Consider the following 12,271-nt stretch of genomic DNA (forward strand, 5'->3'; position numbering starts at 1 on the left):
ATAGGCAAAGTGACCGTACAGAAACAAATGACGCTCAGACTAAATCAGTTTTGACCGTGACATATTGGCATCGAGAACAAATGGTCACTTTGACTGAGAACTCGTTTCGTAAATGAGGGGAGGAGGTTCACAAAACATTAGAAATTCCAACCAAGCAACTGGGATGTCAATTGTGACCAGGTTCTGAGCTGACACGTGAAACAGTTTAATTTTGGTTCAGCTCTCAGCAGTGCTGGGCATCTGCAAGAGAAACAGATGCCCTGAATCATTTCAAAGTACGTTCCTGTCAGAAAATGTCCTTTGTGACACTCAAATCAATTTCCTCCGCCTTTACTAACTGTTCCACCAAAAGAAAAAGGGGGGAGGAGAAGGGAGGGGTGAAGATTCTTTTAATCGAATGTCTTCCCACTGAGGCAAAATTAAACCCAAACCTATTAAACAGTCCAAATTTATGTTCATTTTTTATAATTAGTGTTGCTTTGATAGGAAGGATGGCAACAGGACGAGATGGGACACGATCCATTTTCATTGCAGAGAACTCTCACGTTTTTGACTTGTCCCGGGGAAAGGAGGGAAACCCACAAGAGCGATTATGTTTATTAAAAAAAAAAAAAAAAAAAAAGACTGGGACTCCAACTCCCGCCCAAACCAAACCAGAAAGGTCCATGGAAATGAACTGTCTTTTACTTGGGAATTTCAACCACTCACCCAAACTCAGAAACGATCCTTAGTCCCCTCTCCTTGTACATTATCAAAGTCACATGGCCACCTCTCTTTAGACTCTGCAGTGCATTTTTTAATACACTTTATGAGACAAGGGCTTGGAGAGTTGCTTGGAAATTCAATTAAACTCAAGTCTCCTATGTTTAGCCAAAAGAATAAATAATCAATCAAAACACCACCAAACAAAAATGGAGCACACATGGAATGTCTCAACACTGCAGTTTGTCGCCTCTCCCCCTACCTTGAGCCACACTAATTAAAGACAATTGTTTTTTTCTTTCCTACTGTACTTATCTTGACCTATCATAGAAACAGAGGAAGTAATAATACAATGCTATGCAATTTTCATTTGGCTGGGACGATGTGTTCTAGCATAGGTCTCTTTACCTGCTTCCCAATGTTGATTGAATGCAAAGCCATTACCAGGTCCTGCTGCACTTGGGCATTCCATGAAGAGAAAGCCTGGGGAGTCACATCCCACTAGAAACCAAACCCTTTTGCCAACTATGCTATGCCCAAGAGTAACCTTAACCTTCCAAAGGGAAGCTGTCATTTATTGGCACTCAGAGAGACAGACATATAAATGTTCAACATGCGAGGTTTTCCAAGTGATTTGGCCTTTAGGGACTCGCCTCTACCCTTCAAGACTGGCAAGCTCACTTGTACCCTTGAACATCTTATCACAATTAACTTTGCTAGAACAATCTCTACAGTGACTTATCTCTGGGTAGTGAGAAAGGGAGCTCGTGGTGGAGGAGTCAATGACTCCGTAGACAAAGGAGGCACTTCAACATCAGAACAAGGCTCTTGTTCACACCTTAACTTGCTGACGCTTTTCATTCTCTTTGACAGCCAAGGAAGGGAGAAGGAAGAGGCAGAGGTTTGGACCACCGTACGTCCTAGTTTCGAGACAGAATGTCCATCCCTCCCATCCGGCATTGGTCTTGCTAAAGCCAAGAGAAGACACCGGCATCAAGAGGAGCATTAAGCAAATATAGGGGATCTTACCCAGACGCAAGAACAACACACTCACCCCGAAACTGGACAGTGCTGCCATGAATGGCCATTTTGAGCTGAAACCCAGAAAACGGTTATGTCCCTTTAGAGAGGACACTGGGTTGACCCTGATATGATGACACAAGCTCCAATATCTAACCTTGGGGCCCAGTGGAGAAGATTTAGCATACTGGACATGGAGAGGATCCCTGAAAGTGTTCTACTAACGTCGTTTATGAGAATAAAACTGAAGATACGGCAAGACAGAGCAAGAGAAATGCCACATGCTACCCTAACTTCCCAGACAGCCAAGTTAATGACTTGCAGATCACGAGCACCTCAGTGTAAAACCACAGTGTGTGCATGTTACAAAATTACTCTACAAAAGATTGCTTAAGCAAATTTACAATGAAAAACAACATCAAAACACCAAGGAAGTGGAATGAATATAAACACGAAGCCCACTTAAAACACCTAGGCTGTCTTATTTTAAGAAAGGGAAAAAAAAGAAAAAAAAAAAAAAGAGGCACAACCTTCAACAATGACTTTTTCGAACCACAAAGCGAGATCAAACAAGTGTCCAGGTCGTCCTCATAACGATATATATTTCACAGACACAAATAAGCCCAACCACAGAAAATTGATCTTCAATTGCCCCCGCAGCCAAGCAGACAGCATGCAAAAATCCATCCGCAGGCCGACTTCGGAGTGTCCAAGTGAATACACAACACCTGGAGATGAACAAGAAAAATTTAAATGGGGCCTGTGGGTCTCCAAAGAGCAGTTTTTAACTGGCCCATAAGCTAATAAGAGTGGATATATACTGTGAACAAGCAATGCCCTATCGGGAGGGACATTTATAACACTAACACGCCCGTAAAGTGGAGAGGGCTCTTGCACGCACTCTCCGCAGTTTCTATTAGAATGTTAATTGTTCAAACTGAAGGAAAGGAGCCATAAGGAATGGCTTTCACCATCCTGTGTTAAGTTTATTTTTGTTCTTCTGACCAGTTCCCAAGGGGCCGGAGGCTAATGACTATTCCTCATCATCAACTGCAAAGGATATTTACATCCATCCTGTAACCATGACAGCTGTGTCACTAATTCCCTAACTGCCTCCACGACGTGAACCAATCATCTGGCATGAAGCTATAAGATGGAGTGCCCTGCAGTCATTATTCACCAAGCACTTTCATTAACAAACTGCCCTTAATTACAGCGGTAATTGCAAAATTATTTCATAGCAGCAATTATTTTTCTCAGCCAATCCAGGCTATTTAAGTAGGACATTGCCTACGAAAATGGCAAAAGGCCAAGTAATCTATGACCAAAGATATGTTTTAATTGTACTACAAACTTGGTTTCAAAATATTGCATCAGAGGGCTTTGAAATTATATTACACATCCCATTACACAGCGCTCCATACACACACACACGCACATGCTCCCACAAATAAAGCTAGGCTTCTCTACTTCTTTAATTTGAAAGCAAAGTGCATTTGTAACATTCCCATTAAGTATGTAAACTAATGCTATTGCCAAGCAAAATAAAAATAAGGAGTTTCTAGATCTACACCAGTACTTTGAGAATTGCCAAACACACTAACCCACCTGGTAGAGAGACATCAACTCCGACCCGCATCCCACAGCCATTCCTTTCATCGAAGAGTCCTTTGTTCTTTCACAGGTATACACTTAGATACCCAGCTATGATAAGGAGTGCTGGTATACCTGTCTATCTCTTGGTTCCATAAACTGAGTCAGACAAAAGTTTCCAGAAATCACACCTTGATATTTAAGATTATAGACTGAAATACCTCTATGCTTATTCATTTCCTCATGTTTCAACTTGATAATTCTTCAACATTTATCTTGAAGATGGAACTATAGTCACAATGTCCTATTGGAGGTTTTCAAGGAAGTCAGAGAACATGCAATGTGTGGAGAGAAGGGAGATACAGGTGAATGAGAATAGACTGTGAATATGGCGGTCAGACTATAGGAACACTCGAATACTATTCCAAGGAGTTTGGATGGGATCTAGTAGATCACAAAGACCTGTTGAAGGCAAGGTATCAAGACAGCTTGAATTCAAAGACTGGCAATGGACATATCGAGCAATAAGGTTGAGAAATCCACAGTTTTCCAGGTAGAATCCCATTTGGTGATTGTTGGGTACAGGCAATAATAAAGAGCTATTTAGAGATTGCTCGGAAATTTCTAGCCTGGGAGAATGGGCAGATGGTGAGCTAGGGAATGCAATAAAGATCTGTAACGCACTTGAACATTTTAAGCTTTAGGTACCTATAGGATATCGACCTACAGATATTCAAGGAAGTAGTTAGAAAGCATAATTAACATTTATTGCTTATTATATGCTAGGTACAGTGCTAAATGCATTAGACACATAAGCTCACTTGATACTCAAAACAGTAAGATCTATGGATTAGATCCTATTTTTATAACCATTTTTAAAGAAAAGGAAGCTGAGGCTCAATGGTATTAAATTGCCCAAGGTCACCATGGCAGAAAATGTTATATTCACTCTTCCCTTTGCCTTTGGTAACAGAACCCTTCTTTTTTAGCTGTCCATGGTAAGGATAACATTTCCTCCCTCCCTCCCAAACATCTAGGTCATGTGCTAGTGGAAGTCTTGTGTGGGATAAGGGGTAAAACAAACAAGCAAGCAAACAAACAAACAAAACAAATCAAAAAACAAAAAACCAACTGGTTCTGCTGGAAGGGGCTCTTGTCTTTCCTGCCTCTTCCTGTGCAAGAGGCAGCTGCATCACCTAAAGCTCCAGCAATCATCTTGGACTCTGACCTCTGGCGTACAAGTCACCAACTAGGGATGGGGAAGCAGAAGGAAAGATGGAGGCTGAGTTCCTAAAGATCTGGATGGAGGCTCTGTATTATCCGCCCATCCCTAGGACTTCTTGTAGGTGACAAATGAACTAGTATTTAAGCCACTATTTGGGGGGGGGGGGAGTTCTCCTTGAAAGTCGAAAGGAAATTCCTAAATGATACAGTCACACAGGTAATAAGTAGAGGTCAGGATGTGAAGACAAGTCACCCTGATTTTAGTTCCTATGCTTGTCACAAAAGGGCTAGAAGGATCAGGAGAGATGGAGGCTGCAAGTGTTGACTGTCAAATATTATTGGTACATGCACATCTTGATAGATTCTGATACTAACTCTAACACAAAAAATGCACAATACTCAGCATCATTGTAAAGGGAAAGTTTTGGTATCACATACACAACCCGATGATAGGGAATTAATACATTACCAATTTTAGAGAATGACAATCAATAATTCCAACATCCTTAAAATCACCAGGAACAAGTTTATCTTCCCATTGAGGTCTTATTTGGGGGGTTCCAGAGAATATTTTTGTTAAACAGAGCTACAAAAGAAATGGCAAGTACCTATATACTGAATAAATGGGAAATAGCCTAGTTCCTTCTTTCCTAAATTTTAATTAGATGAACGTCAAGTTCTGTAAAGAAACAATATCAATGATTTTGCAATAAAAGTAGGTTTCCATATAAAAAGAATCTGCAATTTCTCCTGTCAAAGTCATTAATAATTTATAGGCTACAATCAGTTATTATGTTAGATTTCCTATGCAGGTAAATGTTTATAGATATTTCCCTATATTATGCGCTGGTGAATATTAACTGAAAGGTTAATAATCTGTTATTCCCACAAGAAGAACTGCAAAATGAACGTTTGTACTTTCCCAGGCAGAACATGTGAAAGGATGATGGAGTTAGGGTTTCATGATGACAGCCCCCTTAAAAATCAAAAGAAATCATTTCTTTATATAATTTAGAAAAAAATTCGACATAAACTATGGGCTTTCCCAAAGAGAAATTATATTCTCTTTTTAAAATATTATTTTTGAGGTTCATGATTTAACTAGAATTCCAAATCTAGTCTTTGTAGCAAGGAGACGAGACAAATGGATTCTTCTATATAAGGCAATGTTTTAAAATACCCACATAGTTCAAACTTTTAACAACATTATGGCCAGTAAGTGAATGTATTTCATTTTGATGATTTCATATATTGCATTAATGAGAAAAATCAGGGCATATTATCTTAGGATCTAAAATATTGTGTAATTACAAGTTTTATGCCAGCTTTCAAGTAATTCAGTTTTTCAAAGATAGCAAAGGGAAAAGAATCTGGGCTAGACAGATAGTCTCTCCCTTAACAATGAGAGAAAGCAATTCAATTTAACAATTTTGGTGTTCTCCCTGAAGAGCTGTGTGATGATCAGTGAGAAACACTGGATTAATTCTGTATTCTCTCTGCTTATATATGTTTTTAACATCCTCGGGAGTCAATATGCTAGCAGTAAGCACATAGTACTTGGGGAAAAAATGCCTACTGTAGGACACTCTCTAGGCTCTCCGTAGTGACTAAAAGCAAACATAATAAAACAATCTGCCATAAATTCTGTGCTTCTCCATTTACCTATTCTTCTCCGAGCACTTTAAAACATGCAAATCATATTCCAATGCATGCTTAATGTTTGACCCAGATTACACAAAAGAATATCAGGGCAATAAAAATCTTCATGTGCTCTACTTGCAAATGTTGGAGAGTAAAGATGGGCAGTAAACTACCACCACCATAATGTCACGGATTCTTCTTCCTAATACCCTAGTTCCAACAGCGGCTAACTACTAGAACTTCCTGTGGTATTCAGGGTCTGTTGTAAATTGTCCTCCAAGACATCCTGACTACATCAACACCACGTGGTTGTCTTCCTAGCAATTTTGCAACAGTGGTGTGACACTCCAGGCAAAGCGTTCCGTAGGGTTAGAGCACTGCTGGAGGGAACCAGAGGAATGCAATCATCACCCACAAATGCACCATCTGCTGTGGCTTACTGCTTAATTAAACTAAAACTGGTAGGTTCTTAATTCTCACAGCTCATAAAAATAAAGGTCACAACAGAGTATTAGCATCGTGCATCATCTACATAACATACAGTTGCTAAAGTATATTTTGCCAACCTATCACTCAAAAAAGGAATACACCATCTAGCTGACGCCAAAGCATGGCAAGATTCTATCACTCGGATATCAGATTGGTGACAGTGCCACCAAACTGTCAGCCCGAGTCAACAGAAGGTTCAGTCTTCAGTCTTTGTTCTTCACCTCTCTCCTACAGCGCTTGCCAAAAAAATTCTTCCATACATTCTAAGAAGACTACTTATGAATTCACTTGATCGATCATGCACTCATTTCTTTAACCATTTATCAAAGGCTTCCAAATGCAATGCCTTGTGCTTAGTACTTTGGAAGATGTGAGGATGAATCAGATACAAATTCTAAGAATGTGCAGCTCCTGAGGATCCCACCGTGTGTGTGTGTGTGTGTGTGTGTGTGTGCGCGCACGCGCGCGTGCAGGGCACGTACGCACTAGTTTTATTGAGATGATTTACATACCATGCAGTTCTTCCATTTTAAAGTGTGCAAATCAATTTTTTTTTAGTATATTTTCGGAGTCGTACAACTTTCACCACTACCTAATTTCAGAACTTTGTCTTCACTCCAAAAGTAATTTCATACCCATTAGTAGCCACTGCTGTTCTCCTTCTCCAACCCCAGCCCCTAGCAGACCACTCCTCTACTTTCTGTCACTCTAGATTTGCCTATTCAAGACATTTCATATAAATGGAATCATATAATATGTGACCTTTGGAGCACTTCCATATAGCATGTTTTCAATACTAATCTATGTTCCAGGACATCTCGGTACCTCATTATTTCTTGGAGATGAAAAGTATTTTATTGTATGGATATACACATTATTTATCAGTTGATGGGCATCTGAGCTATTTCCATTTTCTGGTTTTTATGAGTAATGCTGTTATAAACATTCACGTACATGTTTGTGCATGGATTTTGTTCTCTTGGGTATACAACCAGGAGTGGGACTGATAGATCAAATCTTACTATGCTTAACTTGTAGAGAAAAGTGCCAAGTGGCACCATTTTACATTACCGGTTGGACTACTTTACATTAACACAGCAAGGGACAAAGGTCCCAACTTCTCTACATCTTTGTCAACACTTATTAATATCTGTTCTTTACTTTAGCCATCCCAGTGGATGTGAAGCAGTACCCCACTGTGGTTTTGTTTGAATTTCTCTAGCCACTCATAAAGTTGAGCACCTTTTCATGTGCTTATTGGCCACGTGGAGAGATGAACTCTACATTCTGGGCAATTTTTAATCAACCATTTGGTAGAAATATATGAAGGGCTATATTGGCAATCTGCCAGCACCTCTGTGTGACATTTCCTAAACCACCAGTATGTATTCTTCTTTCTAAAGGCTCTCTGATATTTAAATCAAAGCACAAATGTCCAAAAACAGACAAGTTTTGAGAATCTATAGCATAATTTTGCTGGGGAATGGGATATGTTTGTCAGTTAGGAGGTAAAATTCCCCTTGACTAGTTTGTTCTTTCTAGCCCATTTTCCAGATCTACTGGAAGGCAACTAAAAAGAACTTCTGAAGAATGTAAGTGATTTAGGAGTGGTGGAGTTATGGGAAGTTCCGGGGGAATGAAACATGGATTCTACGTCCAAACAGAGACTCCAGCAACGTTCTAGAGGAAAAGCAACAGGACTTGACAGACATGGTCTCTGGTAGCGCAGAGGTTTTGAAGATAACAGTTATTTGCTAGGTAAGGGAATGAATTTTTGTGTCATTATCCTAAAATAAGATGATGGGGGGGTTGACAAAACACAGACCCATTGAAGGAGGACTAGTTAAGTGGTAATGGGTTTTGTTGCTTTTCAAAGGGAATACAATTCATAGGGCCACCATTACTTTGGGCTGGGATATGGGAATTGGTGCTCCAGGACAGGGAGTGGGGAGCCATGCAAAGAACCTAGCAGAAAGCACAAACAGGGAGTTCAGAAGGTTGGGATTAGAGATATCACAGGGTGCGGGTGCGGGTGGGGAGGGGAAGAGGTGCAATCAGTTCATCTGGCAAAGAGAAAAGCTCCACATTGTTCTTAATGCCTTTCAAGCCAATTCATTCTAGTTTGAAACAATGAAGAACTTTATTCAGTGATATAGTTATGAGCTGATGAATGAAAATAACCCTTCCTCCTTAATGCACCTGTACAAGCCAACACGTGACTCCCCTCAGGCTTCTCTGAACCGTATCATACACCCTAAACTTTCTCTCCTCTGTGTGGGTTTTTAAACTTCCTAACATTTCTCTCCAAATAAGGCAAAACAAAACAAAACAAAGGATCAACCTCAACAATAGTCATGGTGATTTGGAGGCCACACGGGTTCTCGGCAAGTAACAAAAGAAGGCACAACAGTGAAGGATCAGTGGGACCTTTACAGACTTAGACCCTCAATGGGTAACTCTGTTCTGGGGGGGGGGGGGGTCGGTGGAGAAGGTGCACGACGGCGGAAATTGCCAGAGGCCGGAAAAAGCAGTGAACGGTGAGGACTTCCAGCCAAACAGCTAGTACAGATGCAGCCTTTCCCCCTACAGAGCTTAGCTTCACTTCGTGGCCAAGAGGAAGACTGATCAATGCTATAGGACGACCAAGTGATGGAACTTACAAAAAGTAAAGCTGAGGGCTGACGGATGGGAGAACCAGGTGCTACGGACAGGCTGCGCAGGTTTCTGTGCTTCCTGCGTCCTGCAGGTGGCGCCAAACTCCTTGAAGAGGACACGGAGCGGCGTTAAAAGCCCGATGTGCCAGTCCATTGAAGCTACAGAATCTGCGTGTGAGTTAGCAATTTCGCTTTCGAGGCAGCTTTTCGTCACCGGTATTGGCAAGCTTTAAATTTCAGAAGTGATTCACCTGCACCGTAGTACTTATGAGCTTCTCTCCTTCCCCTCTAAGTGCCCAGCCTCACATTAACGGTCCGGCCGCCTTCACGGCACCACACAGCTGTGTCCATCACTTAAATGGAAGGTTCGTTACAGCATCTATTAAAAGGATTTTCGAAGGTAAAATAGCATTTTAAGGCCATTAGGATCCCTTAAGTTAAGAGCCACAGAAAGGACTGCGACAGAACGGCCATCTACAGCTGTCCCCTGGAGAGAACACGGCTGCTGGCGCCCAGCGGCAGCCCCAGGAAACCGACAGGAACTCGGGGTCCCTTCTGAGGTCCCTCACGGCTCTGTACGGTCCGGATCTCTCAGGCCTTGGGAAGGAAGAGGGTCACTTCCAGGAACACATCTCAGATGTGCATCTCCTGCTGACCCCGCTCCGCCAGGCTGACTGGGAGGATCAGATCAGAGTTCTCCTTGAGGGTCCCGGGCCCAAAAAGGGGGTCGGGGGAGGCTCTCGTGGGGCAGAGGTGGGGTGCAGACAGGTGGGTGGGTCAAACTGGAACAAAAGGAGGATGGGCGGGAGGGTGTGTCTCTGAAGGAAGCCACAAGCAAGTGGGAATTATTCTGTCGCAGGTTTTCATGAGCATTCATTCTCTAGACCCAATTTGTATCACAAACAAACATTTCCTGCCAACCTCCTAAAATTTTTAAACAACGGCAGCCAAGACTGACTTCCATTCGGCACAATTACATAAGACCAAGCAGGGCACTGCTCTCCTTTTTGGGGCTTTGTTTTAAGCTCCCTCATTAATCTTTCAGTCTCTCCCATCTCTGCTCGGCTGTAACTGCCCTGAATTTATCCAAGCCTGCAGTATGCCAGGCTCACTGGGGTCTAAATCACCAAGAGCTGAATACACATTCTACTCCTGGGACTCCACACTTCCATCAGAAAGAACCAATCACGGTTCAGGAGAGGTAAACCTCTTTTTAATTGTATTCTATGATACTAACAGGCATTCATTACACATGGACCTTAAAACAAGATTTGCTCTTGGCTGCTCATAATTGTATTTCTACAGCAGTTTAAACCGTTGGCACCTGCAATCGCTAGCAGGCCCAAACTAAGAATTTCTATTATCCCAGTTTTAAGGGTTACATTTAAAATAAAACTCAGAGGGGCAAAACATTACATACACACATATTTACACAAATTAAATACTATGCACAAGTCAATACCTTCTGCACACAAAACTACATTAAACTCAATTAGCCCTAAGCAAAACTGCAGGAAGCAGGTTTTCTGTGAAGCAACAGAGCTGTTTTGTATAATAAAGAATGTGAAGGCTGCTAGATTACAGAGTTCCGCAAAACTGTCAATAAATGCTTTTAAAAGGTCATTATTAATACTTATTTCTAAATTAATTAACATAAATGAAATTAACCTAGAAAAATCCAACCCAAGGAATTTATACACGAATAACCTCTGACATATAGCTTATTATAAAGAAGCACTTTTTCAGCCTGTGTATGTTGTCTGGGGTGCTTCCAGAAGGCCATTCCTGACTATGAGCCACAACACAGTCACCAAAGTAAAGTACAATGTCCTTCTTGTTATGGTTTCCTCCTTGATTATGACCAAAATTAAATTATACAAATATTTCACTAAATATCTTCTCAAACCTTATAAATATTAATATGAACTCCATCTCCTATGTGCTCAGCATTTAAAAATCCATTTAAAAATCTTGGAAACTAATTTAAGATTTCCATCTAGAATACAAATTAGCAAGTCCTCTTCCTAGCTCTGTTTTGCTCAGCACCCGTATCTGCACATTTAGTGCTGAATGTCAGTTGGTAGCACTTAAAGATGATGAATATTAAAAGCATGCTTCTGCCTGCTAACGTATTAGAACTTGGCAACCACCGCCTTTGTCATACGCTGTGTTTTCAGTGAACTACTGCCTTTAAAACACCAGAGCATTGTGCAAATTCCCAAATTGTGAAAAGGGGACACGGAGGGTGAACTTTTATTATTAAATACATCAGCTGAGAGGAATGCCTAAAATTAAAATCTTTTTTTAAAACTTACCGCCCTACCCTATCACTTGGCTCTGCTTCCTAAAATATGACTTGAGGACTGCATCTGAACAATGAACAACAATGCCAACAAGTATTAATTGAACAGGCATTCTGTATGGGCACTGAGCTAAGCATCTGACATACACACACCGTGCTGTTGTGATATACACGCTAGCCTATCCATCCTCCTGGGCCATTTTTATATGCATACAATGTTACTGGCATACACTCGGCAGCAAAGTTTCTACCCTATTGTTACCCCCAGGGAGGCGAGAGGACAGACTTAATTAAAAAAGACTATTGCTAAATTTGCCAAGTCAGAGAATGAGAACATAAAAGACAGTTCATAATTATTTACTTCATTATTTTCACTAAAAATTAAGGTTCTTAAGGGTTAAAAATTCTACTATATGGAATTAAAGCAGTAAGAAAGGAGGGAAACAACTCCAAATGCAAGGAAAGCAGGATGTAGGTTTTTAGTTGGGGCTTTAAAAAAAAAAAAAGAATAAGAAATGAGAATGCATTTTTGCTGGGGAAGGGGGGGGGGTTGTCCTGAAGAGAGGCAAATTATTTCAAAATGGGAAAGAGGAAAAAAAAAAACAACACAGGACAAAATCTGAATGTAAAAAATAAAGTTGTAGGT

At 40.9% G+C, this 12,271-nt stretch overlaps 1 protein-coding gene across 13 annotated transcripts in view; it reads right to left on the reverse strand.

The window, feature by feature from the left end:
- Nucleotides 1–12,271, reverse strand: part of CADM1 (cell adhesion molecule 1) — a 326,555-nt gene that overhangs the window by 137,726 nt on the left and 176,558 nt on the right. For 3 of the 13 annotated variants that reach the window (XM_032359976.1, XM_032359968.1, XM_032359965.1), the window contains exon 1: nucleotides 9,330–9,788. The exons of 9 other annotated variants lie outside the window; for them this stretch is intronic. In XM_032359976.1, the coding sequence (XP_032215867.1) occupies nucleotides 9,330–9,477 (148 nt within the window). In that variant the 5' untranslated portion in view covers nucleotides 9,478–9,788. Of the gene's footprint in view, nucleotides 1–9,329; nucleotides 9,790–12,271 lie in introns of those variants that run through there. One more of the 13 variants, XM_032359974.1, reaches the window with a different exon arrangement.

Source organism: Mustela erminea, chromosome 9, assembly GCF_009829155.1.
Source record: "Mustela erminea isolate mMusErm1 chromosome 9, mMusErm1.Pri, whole genome shotgun sequence".
Taxonomy (NCBI): Eukaryota; Metazoa; Chordata; class Mammalia; order Carnivora; family Mustelidae; genus Mustela; species Mustela erminea.